Consider the following 19619-nt stretch of genomic DNA (forward strand, 5'->3'; position numbering starts at 1 on the left):
ATGCAGTGACAAGGCCCTATCACGGATATGGTTCAAGGTAAAAAGCCATTGTGTGGTTTTCCCAACTTCTGGCTGGACGGAGAAAGGGTTTGAAATCCACCCCGGGCTACTGTGGGCCCACAGCAATACTTGACGATGCTCTGTGTCGTGGCTCTAGAGATCAGAGCGCCATCAAGATTGGCAGGGAGGAATCAAAGGGATCGCTAGCCCAGGGGTTGGGGACAGCAGGGGATGCTTTCTCTTCCCGTAAAGGCCGAGCCGTTCCGCGGGCTGCCAGCTTCCCCGGGTCCCAGCGGGGCGCGGAGCAGGCGGCGGGGCTCCGGGGCTCACAGACGGCCATGCGGCAGGCGGCGGCCGCCAGGGACGCGCCCCGGGCCTGCGCTCAGGTGGGGCGCGCGCTGCTCCGCAGCTGCTCCCCGCGACCCCGCAGCCGCGGGCTCCGGCTGGGGCTCCGCGCCAGGGGAGGGGGCGCCTCGCCCGAGGCCTGGAGCCGTGCCAGGCGCTGCTTTCCAGCCGGCTGGCCAGGGGCGGGGCGGTCCCCATCCGTGTCCCCACGTCCCATTCCCCACCCTCGCCGCGGCCTCCCGGATCCTTCCTGCGCGCGTCTTTCCTTCCCGCGTTCCCCGAGAGGAACATGGCCGGGAGCAGCGAGGAGGCGCCAGACTACGGGCGAGGCGTCGTGGTAAATGCAAAGTCCCAATTTCGGGAACGAGGCGGCTGCTCCCCTCCCCTCCCTTCTTGGCACCCTCCTTGTCCACGAGATGCGTTCGGGTTCGGGTTCTGCCTCCCCGGCGGACGGGGATTGTTAGCATCCTCAGACCTGGTCCTCCTCTCCCCGCCCCCAATCTGACGATTACCCGGTGTTTCCACTACCCCCGCCTCGTCCCGGGTCCCCAGCCAGGAGCCCACCACTGCCGCCTTACGTCGGGGTCCCCACTTCTGACAGCCACCAGGAGCGACTTTTGTGAGCTGCCCCTCGCCGCCCCTCCCTCCTGCGTGCCGCCTCTCCTATCTGTGCTGCCTCCTGACTGCTTCAGTATGGGCTTTAACTTTTGTCTTTTAAATAAGATACTGAGAATTCTTGAAGGCAGAAGGACATAAAGTAACAAAGTAGATGGAGTTGGAGCTTTGAAGCCTTTGAACTTGGGGTGGGGCTCTGTGCACAAGCACTGGGACAAGCTAGGGGCCCTGGAGTGTCCTATGCCTCCTCTAGAAAGGGAGACAAGTTGGAGAGAATGTGTGTAAAATACTTAAGTGTGTCGGGATGGGGGATGTAGGGGGATGGGAGGGGGCAATTCTTAAACCCTAGCATCCTTCAGATGTCAACCAGAGGGTACCCATCTCTCTGTGTGTTCTGGGATCCGGTCAGAGACCACGGTGATTATGACTGTGTCAGGCTTAGTGTGAAAAGGTGGTGAAACAGTGGATGGGGCTCACTTGCCATTTAGATTCTCTTTCCAGAGCTCAGCATGTAATTCACAGATAATCCATTTATGAAAATGAATGGACTGAATTAGAACGGGGGCGGGGGAGGGGGGTTGGGAAAGGAAACAACTCATCTGGAATAGAACTGCTCAGGTTGAAATGTGTGGCTCAGTTCTTAATTTAACAGCAGGATCTTTCCTTAAAGGAGAAAGAGTTCATTTATTAATTCATTCTGTGCGTATTGTCTGTCCTGCTGGGTTCTAGGCCCAGACCAAAGTCAGGGAACAAGATCCACACCCAGTCTTCATGAAACTTGCATACAAAAGGAGATCAAGCAGTATAAAGGCAAATAAATAGATATTTTCAGAATAATGAGTGCCAGGGGAAGAGGGTAACAGGGTAGAAAGTAACTGGAGGACGGCTGGGAAGCAGTGCTTTTGCTCAGGTGATCAGGGTGGTGGCCTGTTTTCAGTGACATTTGAGCCAAGATCTGAAGAATACACAGGAGGTCACCACTTAGGACTCCGAGGCACAGGGCCACATACCAAGTACAGAGAAACCATCACATCTGATTATGCTTTTACAAAATTCACTCTAGTAACCATGAGGAAGATGGACAGGACAGAGGGGAAGGATGAATAAGAGGGGGTGAAAATGTAAAAAGAGAAACAATTAAGTTCAATGCTGGATAAATTAAGACTGTAGGGCCCACAAGTCAGGGCATAGTATAGACAATTTGAAATTCATGTTTAGAATCCAGGAGAGTAATATAACAGATTTGGAAATCATCAGCAGAAAGAGTAATATTTAGTTTTGGAGAATGAGCAAAGATGTCCAATAAAAATGAAAAAAAAAGAAATAAAAACAACTTTTTAGGATAGCTGCCTGAAACTGGGCATGATGGCTCAGACCTTTAATCCTAGCTTTTGGGGAGACAGAGATACATAGGATCCCAGTTTCAGGGTCAGCCTGGACCAAAATTTCGAGAGACCCCCATCTCAACCAACAAAAGCTGAGTGTGGTGACATATCCTTATTATCCCAGCTATGTGGGAAACAGAAATAAAAGGATCACAGTCTAGGCCAGCCCAGACATAAACACGAGACCCTATGTAACTAAAGCAAAATGGACTGGGGATATGGATCAAGTGGTAGAGCACCTACCTAGAAAGCACAAGGCCTGGAGAAAAAGCTAGACACCCAGAAAGCCCCAATGTAATAGGCAAACTGAGAGAGAAGCCAGTTAACGAGACCAAGAAGGAAGAGCAGCATGGGAAAAATAAGCAGTGGGTAGGTGCCCAGAGGACACAGTTTTGTGGAAGGGCCTGGGGAGTCATGAGGACAACAAGTGTCAGAGGCTACAAAAGGAACAAGTAGGAGGAGAAAGATGGGAAAGGGGCCATTGTATTTAACAATAACAAAGCAATTAATTGGTTTTAAACAACCATCCCATTAGCAAAATGTTTAAGATATACTGCCACCATATCATGCTGGATGCTCTTGAAAAAGAATGAGGTGAATCTGGATGCACTAATAAGATGACAGGTAGATTATTAATAGCAAGTGAGAGAATAATGTAAATTGTCCAATCTCCATTGGACAGAGGCCAACGTCAACAGAGGCCATCTTAGAAGCAAGGTCATTTTGTGAATTGTGAGAGGCGTATAAGGAGAGGAGGAACCGCACCAGCTAGGGTGGGGCTTGGGCACGACACGTAGTTGCTAAACTGTACGAGGGTCCACCGATGTTGGCAATAACTCATGAATGATGATATGGGCCCACATTTATGTCATTTTCTCCAATAGAAACTGGGACCATCAGATTAACCTCAAGTTGGATATAAAAGGCAAGTCAAGTTCGGAGAGTTGAAGGTGCTGATGGAGGGAAGCTCATGCCATATAGGGTTGAGAACGAAAGAAAAGCTGGAGAGGATAAGTATACTGGAAAAAATAGAAACCCCTTAGAAAGAGATGCAAAAAAAATCAAAGGGAAATTTTAGTACCAGTTTTTAGAAAAAAGGGGAGGGGACAGGTGATAATAAGCAAGCATTTATTGAGCACTTCCATGGGCTTTTACTGTGAGGTAGGTGTACTATACTCCCCATTTTACAGAAGCAGAAACCAAGGCACGGACAGACCATGTAGACCAGCAATTTACATATCTATGATAGTCACATAAGTAGCAAATGGCAGAAGCAGAATTTGAACCAGTTTTTGAACACTCCCCTCCATAGATAGCTGTGATTCCTGCAAGGAATCCCACAGATGGGGCTGCTCAGAGGACTGGTGTGGTTATGTGAATGTGTTGCTGAGTATTAAGATGAAGTAATTTAACATAAGACAGGTAACGGAGCTACAGGAAAGAATAGTTGGAATGATTATCAAGGTGAGGATTGAAGTGTATCGCCACAGAGTTGTCCAGAAGTGACGCAGAAAAGAAAATTCTGAATTGGCAGAAACTTGGGGATGTCTGAGAATTAGAGCCAGATGGTGGAAACATGACAAGAAAAGTATAATTTATTTAAGAGAAAGGAAGATCAAAAGATTTAAAAATTATTCTTGCCTACAAGTGGCTTACAGTTGAATTGGCAGGAAGGGCATTAGTGGTATAGCATATACTAATTGCCAAATAAGAGATGTGGACCCCGAGTTCAGAAATTTTGTTCAGAGTTGGTTGTCATTTGATCTGGAGCTAGGAAGATCATCAGACTCCTGGTTGGTGACTCTTTGTTATTTCTCAGAGACAAGATTTCTGCCCACATGGGCTATTTTGGAGTCAGGTTATTAGATATTGTTGTTTCCCTGTTTGGTTTGATTTTTTTTTTTTACTAAAGCATTATCAAAAGAGCCATAGTTGATGTCTACACAAGTGAGTTTGGTACAAATAAAAATAGGAAAATCTACAATGACATGTGTTTCTGTTATGGTTGACTCTTCCCTTCCCCCAATCCATCCTTACTCTCATGGGGTTAGTGTGGCAGAGTCAGGGAGAGAGGCAAGTAATCAGGTAGGCTTCCATCTAAGAGACAGCTTTACTTTGTCACAGTGAGTTTTATGTTCTGGGGGCAGAATCCACTGCAGAAAAGGAAGGCATCTGGGAAACAAGGTATTATGTGGTCTGTCAAGCTCCCATTGCTCCTTTGGTAGCAGAACCTGGGGCCTGCTTTGAGCATTGCTTCTATCAATTGTTCTAAACCTGTGGTTGAGGTGGGCTCTGGATCTGGGCCTGTTGATGTTCCTGGCTGCGATTCTTAATGAGACTTCCTTCCTCTTTGCTGATAGAGGGAGGGACAAACATGAGCCTGAAAACCAGTGACAATGCCTTGCAGGGGAGTATGGGACCAAGTGTGTGGAGCTCAGAGGTGGACAGAAGCAGAAATTAGCTGCTTATATGTTTCCAAACTATTATTCTCCCTTAAGGATAAAACTACAAGAAATAGTCTCAGCAAGAAAAAAAATTTGTAATGACTTGTAATGACTTCAATATATCTTCAAATGAGAACGAGAGTCAGAATTAGTTCTGGGATTTGGATGCTGTATAAAATGACTCAGTTAATGTGCTTGTCACTTTCCTAGCTTGGCCTCTTTGAACAGAGAGAGCATTGTGCTGAATACATTTAGAGCATATTATCTGTAATACTGAAACTATTTCAAGATGTGAGTTTTTTCAAAAACAGCTGAATAGCATAATTATCTAAGGTTCAGAGCAAACTCCATTTCTCCAGGTTTAGACTTATTTACACCCACCATTAAAGATAGCAAAGCCTAAACCAGTAGACCCTATCTTTTATCTCAGCAATGAAAGCACTATTTCAGATTAATTGGAAATAATGGCCAATTGGGATTACATAATCCTATCAGAAAAGTATATTTCTTCCACTTTTAAATTTACAGCTTTAACTGGGATAATAAGACTGGCAAGTAGCTTTGAGGTACTTCTTTAAATGACTTAAAACATAATTTATATAAGGGATTAAGTAAATTATATAAATGATTGATGGTTCAATACATTTAAGTGGTTAACATTTAACATGCTGATATGAGTCTTATTTTATAGTAACCATATGAGGCAGGCATTGGCTTCATTTGTATAGATGAATGCGTTGAGACTTGGAGTTTACACCCAAGGTCTCAGGGCTAACATATTTGTCCCATGCGCCAGACTTTTAAGTCTATGCTATTGACCAGTCATTACTCCATGTTGCCTCTCAGCTATGGATTGCCATTACAGTTTTATGTTTAGGTTTGATTTGTCATTTTCTTATCATCTTTTCTCTTTCCTTGGCATTCTTTTCTCATTTTGGGCATCATTTGTTAGGTATTTAGTTTGCTCATGTCTATGTGCTAGTTATTCTGTGTACATTATCTGTTATATTTCATTTAGTCTTCCCTGTTCATAGGTTTTATTGTGTCTTACTTGAATGAGGGGGAAACCATGTCTCAGAGAGAATAAGCGATTTCTCTAATTTCATGGCAGTAAGGTTCAGAACTCTTGAACTTGAAGTAGAGAGTAGTCTCTGAGATTCAATCAAAGCAAAAGGCAGTAAAGGATTTGCATGCTGGGAGGAATACGTTCAGAAGGACACTGGTAGGGCTGGGGGGAGAAGTGGGTGTAGCTTAAGTGGTAGAGTACCTGCCTAGCAAGTGCAAGGCTGTGAATTCAAACCCCAGTACCACCACCACCAGAAAAAAAACCAAAAACCAAAAACAGATGAGCCACTGTTGCCACAAATGGAAGAGTTCTAGGAAGTGGAGTGGGTAGTGTGTGTGGTCCAGAAGGAGAGCCAGAAAGTGCTTGAGTGATCTCCCTGGAGCCTGGTGCTCACCATGGTTCTTGGACAGCCTTTACTGTGGTCAACCAGAGGCTGGAGTTCTCTCAGATACAGCTGTTAGGCAAGGCTCTGACCAGTCACTGTGGTGTTAGAGGTTACAGCATGCCCAAGGAATTCTCAGGGTGGAAACCAGAGTTGCTTTGTACAAATTCACCAGTCCCACCACTAATTTGCTTTGCTGGAGGAGGTAGAGCAAATGTGATACTTTTCAAATATGCAGATGGCACACACCCTTTGGCCATTTGTCTGATAATGGATATGATAGCTATGACTCTCCAGAGCCTTGGACATGGTGCTCTTTGTCACAAGGAAGCAAACTGGGAGTTGAGGCTGGAATTGAGATAGTTGGCAGTGTATGGGTGGAGAGTATATCATTCATTCATTCATTGAACATTTTTGAGCACTTACCTTAGTCCAGGTCCATAATCTGGGCACTGGGAATTCAACAATGAATAATATAAAAATCTCTACCAGAAATCAGAGAAGGCCACTCTGTGGAGATAACAATGAATGAAGACTTGAAAGAGGGAGAGGACAAGCCAAGTGGCCATCTAGGGGAAGAATGTTGTAGGCAAAAGAAATCACAGGTACACAGCTCATGCTTGGCAGATTCAAGGAGCAGCAAGGAGAACGATGGTTGAGGGAGGGAGGAAGAAAGTGCCAGAGGATACATCAGAGAGGCAGACCCTTGTGGACCATGGTGAAGACTCTAGATTTTACTCAGAGTGAAATGAGAAGTCCTTGAAAAAACCTGAGTAGAAGGCTTCCATGATATGATGTACATTTTCCAAAGAGCCCTGTGGAGGGATGCAAAAGTGGAAGAAGGGGGATAAGTTTAGCAGCTCCTGCACTAGTCTGGGAACAAATGATGGTGGCATGGACCAGGATGGAGGTGGAGAGACAGCAGTGGAGTTGAGGAGAGGAGGGGTGGTCCTGCTTAAATTGGGGAGGAATTGAAGATAGGACGAGCTAACGAGTTGTGAGGGGGACTTAAGAAAGGAATCAGGGACAATGTCAAGGTTTTTGCTAAACAACTGGGAGAATGAGTTGCCCTGGCCTGAGATAGGAAGGAGATAAAATTTGAGGACAAATAACATTCGTTTGGTTTGACTGGCTTTCCAGAACCTAGAACTGGGATGGGAGTGAGTAGGGACTAGACCTTATACCCACCTCCAACACCTATATAAAGGGGAGCTGTTTTTGAGTCATGTGTGTAGAGGGGTATGGAAAGCAAGGGAACGTCCCAGCACTAACTGGAGCTTGAGTGGGTTCTTAAACAGTCAGCAAACAGATAAGACAGAATGAAGAGGAAGATGGAAGGGCAGCAGTGTCCTCAAGAAGCATGAGTGGCAACCTTTGTTAGAACAGACAGCTACAAGGAATTTGAGGAAGAAGATCGGGGGTGGGAGCATTAAGAAGTGGGACCTTACCTGAGATTCTGAGGAGTGAGATAAGCTTAAATACAAAGGTAGAGGGGTAAAGGAAGGAAAAGGGTACACGAGGCTACAAGGTACAAGAAAGATGAATGAAACCAGAGCTGCTGTTTTTTGTGACTTGACTGGAAACCAATTCAAGGGCAGCAAGAAGGTATAGGGAGTTAGGATGGAAAATTAGCATGGTTCTGCTTTGTAAGAGACCTTGACATCTTAAAAGCTGAACAGGCTAGCCTGGTCAAAGAGTGCAGGAGTGATTAAAGACCAGGAAGCTAGTTCAAGTATATAACACTTTCAGTATTGCATCTTTTTTTCTTTGTTTGTTTTGGTGGTACTGGGGATTGAACTCAGGCCTCATGCTTGCTAGGGAAGCCTTCCACCACTTGAGTCATGTCCCAATTCTTTTGCTTTTAACTTGTTTTTCAGATAGTCTCATGCTTTTTTGCTGGACCATGATCCTCCTACCTCCTATCCTCAGTAGCTGGGATTACATGTGTGAACCACCACATCCAGCTTGTTATTGAAATAGGCTCTCAAAAACAAGCTGGCTTCAAACCACGACCCTCCTATCTCCACCTTCCAAGTAGCTGGGGTTACAGATGAACCACCATGCCTGGCTCTTTTGCATCTTTCTCTTGATGATCGAAAGTAAAAGTAACTTTACTTTCATCTTCACTTTCTCCCCACCTTGTCATTATTCTAACCACGAAACTTGCACATTGAGTCCTAAGCAAGAGAAAGACTTGCTATCAGTCTATCTGCTCTATGAATAGGCCAACTTTCTGCACCATCATTTTCTTAAGTGGACTGGCTTAAGCTCCCACCATAGGACATCCTTTTAAAGTCTTTACTGTACTGACTGGACCACTCAAAATTTGGTCTGCTCAAATGCTGAGAGATACATATTTTTCATAAGTAAACTTTCCAGACCGATGAGGCATTTACAATGAATAGAAAAGTAATTTTATGTATAATGATATAAAATGTACAATATGACACTGTATAGATTATACAATTCTGTTATATATTCATAATATGTTTATAGATTGGATATAAATTATATGTTTGCACATATATACTATTTTATATGGTGCTGGAGGTTGAACCCAGGCTTCACACATGTTAGGAAAATGCTTTATCATTGAGCTATACCATCAGCCCTTAACACTCTTATAAATAATACTACCAGGTCAGTTAAAAGATGCTGAGTTTATATTTTTCTTATATGCTACCAATAGTTGAGAATGGAGCAGTCATTTTAGTACTAAGTCTTTTGAGAGGTTGTAGCAAACAAATAACCTTGCTCCCCTGAGTTTTTCACAAGTTGAGAGAATATAACAATGCACTGTTAAGATCTATAGACCTTTTCTCTATATTCACTATTATTCTGTTTTTTTCAAATGATACTTGTTGGTTATGTTTTAAAAGTAAACTTCCAATGAAAAATACCATAATTAAAATAATTTGATTTACAGATAATGGACAATTGGCCAGGATATGACTTGAATTTATTCACATACCCACAGCACTATTATGGAGATTTGCAATCTGTGCTCATACCTCATGGCATCATTGTGGACAGGTGAGTGTTATTTCCTGTGTTAAGTCTTGTCCCTAAATTAAGCTGACCAACTCTTGTGTGAATCCTATAATAGATATGAGGACCTTATTACTGAGTCCCTCTTCTTAGTGGTAAAAAGACATTTAATAGGCAGCAAATTTAGAATACAATAAATGTATGCTTTATCTGAATGATATACCTGGACATTTGTTCTGGAGAGAATGGTAAGAAAGCTATGCATAAGTAAGCTATGTAAGTAACAGCCTCAGAATAACTATGTCCTATACAAAAGGATGAAAATGGGTGTTGGGAAGGCCTTGCATTTCACCCCAAAACCCTTGTCTCATGCCTTTCACAGACTGTCCAGTTAACCAGGGAATCAAGAGGTGACCTTTGTCTTCACAAGACATACCCTTTGAGTCCTCACTTTCAGTGCAACTTTCATTTCTCATGGTTTAGCTAGTCTGTGTACAATTATAATTTCTGGCCAGTGGCAATATTTTGAGAATAACGGTACTTGCAGCTTAAAATTCTGCAGAGAGCTCTTTCTTACATACTGTTTCTAGTTTTTTCCTTCCTTTCCACATAGACATTCTCTGGCTTCTTTCTAGCTGACTGGTTTTCCCAAAGACATTTTCTCTCCCATTTCAAGATCCTGTGTTATTTCAATGTACTCTTGGTTTTCAAAGACCACCTGTAATTCAGCCCACCACGAGCATCAGTATTTATGGGTTGTACCCTTTTAACAAAACTGCCTTACTATCAAGACTGCTCAGGTATTTCTCAGTTCCCAGACAAAGGTTGAATACTTAAGCCTGTACATTTATAGGGAAAGCAAAATTCCTGGTGTTTACAATGTACCATCTGGAATCCTAGAAATTCCTCAGAGGTCTAGAATTCAGAATGGAATTCATAATCTATAGTACTTCTACCTCTATTGTTTTTAAAGCTGTTATAGTCTTTTGAGTTAATATTTAACTTCATGAACTAAGTCCTCAGAGCAAAAGAAAGTTCAAAAATCTCTAACTAGTCACTCTTCCCAAGATATTATCTTTCCATTAATCGCTGTCAATAAGCAAAAAGAACTGTCATTCTTTCATCCACATTCTAAGATTTTCCATTGCATAAGATGTGTATATTGCTTGTTCTCTGAATTTATAGTGTATTATTAAAGTAAGTTCTAGTCTGGGGTTTCTCATGGCCTCAGGTGGATTTTACATAGAATAGAAACCTGATATTCAGAGGGGAAAAAAGTTCCATGGTCAAATATACTTGGGAAATTGTGCATTTTTAAATTGCTAAATCTAGCAGTTGGCAATTCAAAACAAATATTTTGTTTTGAATTCTGGCAAAAAAAAAGGAGAGGGGGTGGAAATGCTTGACTTATAAAGAAACAGCTTTCTCTGTGCAGAGGGAGACTTTGCATTGTCCATAACTCTCAGACGAGACTTCCCTTAACACCAGTTTGGGAGGTCCCTAGTTTAAACAGCCTGATTTCTTACCGGAATTTTGTGGCTTCAGTTCGTTGAATCTTGACTTAATACACAATTGAGTCCAGGGTAACCTGATCCTAGGCTTCTTCCCTGTACAGGAGAATTGCAGTTAACTTGAGTGTATATTCCTAACCTTGAGGTCTGAAAAATTTTGAGTCAATAGCTAAGGTGAGCCTCAGGAATACCCATCCTCACCTTTAAAACAAACATTAAGATATATTTACATATTACAACATTTACCTATTATTGGTAAATGACTCAATGATTTTAATACATTTTCATGCTTGGGCAATCATCCCTACAATCCAGTTTTACAATTCTATTGTACTAAAAATTTTGTTTGCGGTTAACTCCTGGCGCCTGCCCCGACCTCCACCCCCACCCCCAGTTTGTGGTCACTAATCTACTTTCTTTCCCTATAAATTTGTTTTTCTGGACATTTCATTAAAATAAAAATCATACAATATTTAATTATTCATTCACCAGTTGGCTGGACATTTGTATATCTAAATTTGACTATTGAGAACAATGCTTCTGTGAACCTTCCCATGTAAGTCTTTGTATGGACATCTCTTTTCATTCTTCCTGGATAGATTCCTTGGAGTAGAATTCTGGGCATCCTGGTAAATTTAAGAAATTGTAGATTGTTCTCCAAAAGGACTGCACCATTTTCCATTCCCACCAGCAGTACATGAGGTTCTAGTGTCTCCACCAAATAGCCACCATTTTATATGGTCTGTCCTTTGAGTTATAGCCATTCTAGTGGATGCATGATATCTCATTGTGATTTTAATTTACGTTTTCTGAGTCATTAGTGTGCTCATTAGCTATTAATTTATCTTTTTTGATAGATGTTTATTCAAGTCCTTTGCCAGTTTCTAATTTGGTATTTTTCTTCTTATCGAATTTTAAGAGTTTTTAAAAGTATATTTGCATACAAGTCCTTTATCAAATATGTGATTTGCAAACATTTTCTCCCAGCGTATGACTTGTCTTTTTCACTGGTATCTTTTGAGATTATGTGTATTCTCTTGCTGGATGAAGTATTCTATTCATGTCAATTAGATCCAGTTTATCGATGGTGTTGCTGATTTTCTGGCTGTTGGATCTGACAGTTACTGGCAGAAGGAATATTGAAGTCTCCAGATGCAATATTGGGTTTGTCTATTTCTCCTTGCAGTTCTATCACGTTTTGGCACTTTGCTGTTAGGAGCATAACGATAAGGATTGTTATATTGTTGTGGGGGAATTGGCCTCTTTATCATTTTGTAATACTCTTGTACTTTATCCCTGAAAACTTTCCTTGCAGTGAAGTCTACCCTGCCTAAAATGAAGTAGCTACTCCAGCTTACTTTTGATTTGTATTAGCATGGCATGTTTTCTCCATCTTTCTACTTTTAATTTATCTGTGTCTTTGCATTTAAAGTGATTCTCTTGTAATCTCTTGACACTCTTTATCTTTTAATTGGTGTATTGAAACATATGAATTTGGAGTGATTATAGTTGTCCTTATATCTTTTTTTTAAGGAGCATGTGACATATGATATCTAGTCTGTTGTACTTTTCTGGTTTTGATAAACAAATTTTGAGGAACATTACCTAAAATCATGACTACCATTCTATATGTATATATATATATGTATATATTTATATATGCAAGATTTAAAATATATTATGTAATATGTAGAATACATGTAGCATTTATATAATATGTTTATAGAAAACTTGTAATATACATCAATGTGTAGAATACATGTACCATTATATTTACATGTATAATTCAGTGTTATATAGACATTATATAAATGTACATGTATACATGTATATATATATTTCAATTTAATTATATTATAAATTAAATTATATTTAATTTAAATATATATTTTATATATTCAATTTAATTATATATAATTAAATTAAATTAAGTTATATATATAATTTAATTAATTATATGCCAGTTAGGATTTTTTTTTAAGTATGCTCCTTAGATCCTGCCCCCATTTAAAGTTTTAATGTTATATGGTGAATGGGCAATGGATTTACAGACTTGGAACAACTAGAAATAAATACAAGGACAGTTTCACAGTCTATGGCTGCTGTACATTGCACAACTCCAGGGGGCATCTCTTACATTGTGTGCCACAGAAACCCTGCCTCCTACAAATTGTACTCTGGGGCACTTTTCATGTATGCAACGTGCTACCTTGGTCGAATATAAGACATATTATTCCTTTGACAGTTTCACTGTCCATTTCCTTCCTCTCTGCTATAAAGTGAGCATGCCACCAAATGCCATCATAACGTTGTTGAGGTTAACAACTAGGTACTGTAATGAGAAAACAATAGATAACATGCATGCTCTTTGACGGTGTATTTTATGTTTCAATTTTTATGACATACAGGAACAAGGATATAGCATTGTGAAGTAGCTATCCTGAAGTATTTTGGACACTCTCTCTGTGTCCAGCCTAAACAAAACTTTTCCGCTTGTTGGTTTCTGTTTCCTAAGCTTTTCTCCTTATCCACATGCTAATCTAACATGTATAATGCATCTTATGTTTTTATTATAGGAGCAAAAGTACTCGGAAGTAGTTGTTCTTTAATATGTCTTGTACCCCTTACTTCTTTCAGAATTGAGCGCTTGGCTAAGGATATAATGAAAGACACAGGATACTGTGACATTATGGTCCTGTGTGTGCTTAAAGGAGGGTACAAATTCTGTGCTGATCTTGTAGAACACCTGAAGAACATCAGCCGAAATTCAGATCGATTTGTCTCTATGAAGGTTGATTTCATCAGACTAAAAAGTTACAAAGTAAGTTATCACATGTTCATTTTAACTATGCAATGTTTAGAATTCACAATGTGTTAGTAAAAAAGAACTAACAAAGTTATGAAAATGAAGGGTCTGCTTTTAAAAAATTGAAATGAAAATGAAGAGGGTAATTTAAAAAAATTTTGCAAGAATCCTACATCCTACTATAAGAATTCAAAAGTATTCTTTGGAGGAAGAAAAAGAAATCTCTGTTTTCAGATATATGGAAAGACTCTTTAGGAATGATTCATGCATTCTTTTATGATGAGGAAGTTGTGTGGTTATTTCCTGGTGCCCAGCCTCACAAATGAGTATGGTCCATGTTAAGGGAGTCCAGTGAACAGGGATGTACTTCTACCCTGGATATCGCTCTTGGTCCTGGACACGTGTGGGAGGCTTCCAGTCCAGACTACTTGAGTGTCTGTAGTCATGGCCCGGAAGTAGAGAAGGGAAGCCATAGGGCCAGTACATCTTCCAGTGTGAGGAGACCAGATTAGAAAGCCTCCAACAGAAGTTCTTCTACCAGGTTATGGTGGGCTTTCTGTGGCCATCTCTGGACAGAATTGATAGCAATTATTTTTCAAAAACATGGTCCCCTTAGTAATCATCTCTTACCTCTATGATGCTAACTCGTATGATGTTTTTTGATTCAATGGATACAAAATCATTAAAGCTAATTTACTATTCATTGAAGAACTCATGGGGTCAAAACCATGAAAATATTCTCACTGACTAAACTAGCTTGACACATTGAATTGGCTTTTGATTGGTCATTACAAAATCACCACAAACTTAATGGTTTAAACCAACACAACAGGTTTATTATCTTAGTTTCGTGGGTCAGAAATTTGCATGTGTTACAGGTGAGTTCTCTGCTTGGAGTCTCACTATACTGAGATGAGAAAGGTAGTTCAGGTTTTGATCAGCTAAGGTTTGGGGCCTTTCCCAAGAATCCTGATTGTTGTCAGAATTCAGCCCCCATTTCCTGTTTGTAAGCTGGTACCCCGTGTCTGCTTCTAGAGGTCACCCTCAGGTCTTTGTATCATGAACTTTTCCTCAGGCAGTTGAACACAGTTGTAGTAGTTTATGCATCTCAAGCCCTGTGGGAGAATCTCATTAAGGATGGGCCCAGCCCTTCTACAGCTCACCTCATGAAGTCATGTTTGCCTCGGATAATCCCTCTTTTGATGAACTCAGCGTCAACTGACTAGTTAGCTAATCTCAAGAGAATTTACTCCTGCCACATGTACAAGGTTCACTCACACTCCAGAGGAGGGGACTATTTAGGACACATGTACAGGGCAGCAATCTTGAGAACCGTTTTAGGATTCTGCCTGCCACCCTCTTCACATGACTCAGTTGCCTGAGGTCTAGAGCAGCCGAACATTACTTCTCATTTCTTAAGAAACATACTGTGTGTTTCCTGATGATCTCTCAGGCTAGGGTGAGGTTGGTTTTTTGTTTGTCTGCAAACACCTTAACCCTAGCTCATTGGTTTTATCCTCTTTTTTTTTTTAAAGTAGAATTTTTTTTTTTCTCAGTACTGGAGTTTGAACTCAGGGCCTATACCTTGAACCACTCTACCAGTCCTCTTCTTTGTGATGAGTATTTTCAAGATAAGGTCTCCAAACTATTTGCCCAAGTTGGCGTTGAACCTTGACCCTCTTGATCTCTGCCTCCTGAGTAGCTAGGATTATAGGCATGAGCCACCAGCACCCAGCTGCATTTTATTTTTTATTAGTGTATGTTAGTTACACAAAGGGATTTTATTGTGATATCTCAATACATGAATATAATGTACCTTGACCAAATTCTCCCCCTCAGTTTCATCTTGAAAATGTTTTCTGTCTTTAGGTTCCTTTCACCTTGGATTAAGTATGAATGAACAAGATTTTTGCCACTCATTTGTCTGTGATCCTCACTGTATTCATTCCAGCTCTTAAAAACACCTTTTTAAAGCTGGGCATAGTGGTTTACACCTATAATCACAGCTGCTCAGGGAGCAGAGATCAGGAGGGTTGAGTTTAAGGCCAGCCCAGCCAAAAAGTTAACAAGAGTCCATCTCAAACAATAAACTGGGTATGATGGTGCATGTCTGAAATCCCGAGGACCATGCCAGGCTGGCCTAGGCAAAACCTGTGAGATTCTATCCTAACAATAACTAGAAGCATAAAGAGCTGGGTGAGACTTAAGCAGTAGATCACCTGCCTAGCAAGTGGGAGGCTCTGAGTTCAACCTCCACTACTGTTAGAAAAAAAGAAAAAGAAAAAGAAGAAAGAAACTGCCAAACTGTTTCCCAAAGCGATTGAATACTTTTGTGAGAGTTTCAGTTGCTCCATATTTTCACAGCATTTCATATTGTCAGTTTTTCTTCATGTTTTCCTTTTTGAAGAGCTGATAGTACCACACTATGATTTTAATTTGCATGGTTTTGTGAATAATGACATTGCAATATTTTCATATGATTATCAGCTACTCATACAGGCTTTGATGAAGCATTTGATCGAATATCTTGTCCATTTCTAAAAGTGGGTAGTTTGCTTTACCTACTATCGAGTTTTGAAAATTCTTTACATATTTGGGCTGTGTATCCTTTACTAGATATATGTGTTTTAAATATATTCTCCAGTCAGTGAGTTGGTTTTTTTTTCATTTTCCTAACAGCATTTTTTTAAAGAGCGTAATTTAATTTGATTAACTCTATATGTTTACATGTGTCTATTTCTAGACAGTCTATCAGGTCTGTTCATCTAGTTTGTCAAGTCACAAATCACACTGTTTTATTTATTCTAACTTTGTAAAGAGCTTGGAAATCAGGTATATTGTATCCTCCAACTTTGCTTTTCTTTTTAAGAACTGCTTCAGCTTATTCTTGTTCTTTACCTTTCTGAACAAATTTTAAAATCATGTTGTTTTCTACAAAACATTTTTATTAGTGTTGTTTAGAATCTATAGCTCAATCTGGGGAGAAGTGACATCTTAGCACTATTTTTTCTTCCATTCCCTGATCAGGGCACTGATTCTATTTAATTTCACTGTTTTCTAGTTTTCAAGAGTCATACCTTAGACATATAAGGTTAGGTTTTTACTTCAATATTTACTATTTTTGAGTCATACTATGTCAAGGAGGTTTTTCTTTGAAGTTGATTTCCAATTATTTATGAATAGTCTATAGAAGTAGCATTGATTTTATATATTGAACCCTATGATTATTTTGAAATTCATTAATTCTAACAGCTTTCTTATAGATTTTTTAAAAATTTTCTATGAAGGTAATCATTTCTTCTGTGAACAGAGGTAATTTTATGTCTTTTTTTCCTAATTCATATACTTTCCTCTTTCTTTTCTTATTGCATTGGCTGAACAGTACTCAATAGGAATGATGAAAGAAAACATCCTTTCCTTCAATTGGTGTGGTATTGACTATTGGTTTCTTTAAGATATTCTTTATAAGATTAAGGAAGTTCCTTTTATTCCTGGTTTGCTAAGAGATTTTTAAAAATCATGTGTGACTGTTATCAGATACCTTTCTTGGATCTATTGATATGGTGAATGACATTGGCTGGTTTTTCTAATGTTGAGTTATCTTTCCATTTGATCATGATATGTTATTCTTTTCATACATTGCTGGGCTCAGTTTGCTAATATTTTTTGATTTTTTTTTTCCCAGTGCTGGGGCTTGAACTCAGGGCCTACACCTTGAGACACTCCACCAGCCCTTTTTTGTGATGGGCTTTTTCCAGAGAGGGTCTTGCAAACTGTTTACTTGGGCTGGCTTTGAATGGCAATCCTCTGGATCTCTGCCTCCTGAGTGAGTAGCTAGGATTACAGGCGTGAGCCATTGGCGCCTGGCTTTTTTTGAGGTTTCTGCATTTACATTCATGAAGGATCATAAACCATAGTTTTCTTTTTCTATAATGCCTTTTCTGGTTCTGCTGTTAGGATTATGTTGGTTTCATGAAATGAATTGGGAAGTATTTCCTTTTTGTCTCTTTTCAGAAGAATTTATATAGAATTAGTACTGATTCTTTCTTGAGTATTTGGTAGAATACTTCAGCATAACCATTGGACCTGGAATTTTCTTTGTCAAAAAGGTTTTGTTTTTAAGATATGGTCTTTATTAGGACCAGACTGGCTTGAACTCACTATGTAGCCCAGGTTAACTTCAAACATGTGGTCCTATGCCTCTACCTTCTGAGTGCTGGGGTTACAGTGTGCAGCACCAGTCTCAGTCTGTTAGGTTTTAACTACAAATTCAGTTTCTATGAACTGGTTCAGGAGTATTTCATCTTGAATAAGTTTTATTAGTTTGTGTCTTTTAAGACATTTGTCCATTTTATCTAAGTTTTCACATTTTGGGGCATGGAGTTGCTTATTGTATTTCCATATTATCTTTAAATGTCCTGATTATTAAATTGTACCTTCCATCTTTTGCTTTTTTTTCAGTGTGCCCAGAGACTTGTCAATTGTTTCCCTTGTTTCAAAAAACCAGTTTATTATACTTTCCTCAATTTTCTCAATTGCCTTACTGTTTTCAGTTCCATCATTTATGCTTTTGTCTTTCTCATTTCCTTCCTTCTGTATGCTTTAGGGTTAATTGGCTTTTATTTTTTCAAATGGAAGTTTAGTTCACAGGTTTGACACCTTTCTTGTTTTCTAACACAAATGTAATAATGTAAATTTTTCTTAGCTACAGTCCACATATTTTGATATATGTTTTTAACTTTTAGTTATTTTGGAATTTCTCCTGTGCCTTCCCCTTTCACTCATTGCTTATTTCATGTTGTTTAATTTTCAAATATTTGAGAATTTTCAAGAGATCTCTGCATAATTTCTAGTTTAGCTCTGCTGCAGAAACTATGCTTTGTAAGATCTCAGTCCTCTTTCTTGAGGCTTAGTATATGCCCTGGCTGGAGCTGATTATCCTGAAACCAACAGCATTGCACGCCATGTCACTTTTATTAAACATGTTGCTCACTTCCTAATTTCTCAGACCTTCTCTTTTCAAAATAGTAATTACACAAAGGGGTTTCGTGGTGATATTCCATACATGAATATAGTCAATTTCATCCCTCTATTAGTCTTTCCTTTCCTCTTCCCATTTTTAGACAATGTTAACAGGTTTCATTTCTCTATTTTTCATGCATGCATACAGGCACCTCAATCTTATTCACCCTACCTTTACTTTCTCCTTTCACTGTATCACCTCCCACTGGCTGCCACCTCCCAAACCTTCCCATTTTATACTCCTGTCATTCATTTTTAAACATCTAGATTCCACATGTGAGAGAGAACATGCAATACGTATCATTCTCCATCTGGTTTATTTCATTTAACATGATGATCTCCAGTTCCAACCATTTTCCTGCAAACAATATAATTTCATTCTTTATGGCTGAGTAATATTCCATTTTGTATATACCCCACATTTTCTTTATCCATTTCTCTAAACAACCTCTCTATTACTAAAGGCATTCATGTTGAGGCATACATTCTAACACTTGAGCACTCTGTTAACTCATGTTCATATGATAATTGTTTAAAATAAACATTTGCATTTTTAAAACTCCAGCAGCATTGGGATCATTATCGCTACATCTAGACAAATAATATTAAATCTCCATATTTTCCTGGGAGAAGGATGTGGGAGTGTCTACGCAGGACTCTAAGGGAAGAGGACATCAAACCTTCACCGCCATCATGTTGCCTCACACATGTGTGGTCTTAGCTTCTGTCCCAAACATCAATCTCGTAAGACTCAAAGATGCTTGTAATATGTCTTCTGTTCCCCTCTTACCAAATATTTCTCCTCCTGTCTTCCACCAAGGTGACACAAATCATTTCCTAAGAGATTACATCATATAAAAGACTACCTGCTCACTCAAGTAAAACTTCCTCCTTAATTACATATTGTCGTAAATGGATGGAAAATCCATATTCATGGTCTGGGATATGGTGTGAACAGCTCTCCACCCATAGCATATAAGTTGGTGACCAAGAAGTAAATTAATTGCTCCATCAGGTGAAGCTTTAGCTGACCATCCCTTTAGTATTTGAGCTCT

At 39.7% G+C, this 19619-nt stretch overlaps 1 protein-coding gene across 9 annotated transcripts in view; it reads left to right on the forward strand.

Moving 5' to 3' along the window:
* Positions 1-307: 307 nt before the first annotated feature.
* The window catches only part of Prtfdc1 (phosphoribosyl transferase domain containing 1), an 89442-nt gene continuing 70130 nt past the window's right edge, over positions 308-19619 (forward strand). For 2 of the 9 annotated variants that reach the window (XR_012442137.1, XM_074056488.1), the window contains exons 1-4: positions 503-682; positions 9164-9270; positions 11808-11900; positions 13374-13557. Coding sequence is in view for 8 of the 9 variants with exons in the window: in XM_074056488.1 (XP_073912589.1) it covers positions 635-682; positions 9164-9270; positions 11808-11900; positions 13374-13557 (432 nt within the window). In the remaining variant the exon portion in view is untranslated. Of the gene's footprint in view, positions 387-438; positions 683-711; positions 1037-9163; positions 9271-11807; positions 11901-13373; positions 13558-19619 lie in introns of those variants that run through there. The other 7 variants (XM_074056489.1, XM_074056486.1, XM_074056483.1 and 4 more) reach the window with 7 other exon arrangements.

This window comes from Castor canadensis, chromosome 15 (assembly GCF_047511655.1).
Source record: "Castor canadensis chromosome 15, mCasCan1.hap1v2, whole genome shotgun sequence".
NCBI classification, from domain to species: domain Eukaryota; kingdom Metazoa; phylum Chordata; class Mammalia; order Rodentia; family Castoridae; genus Castor; species Castor canadensis.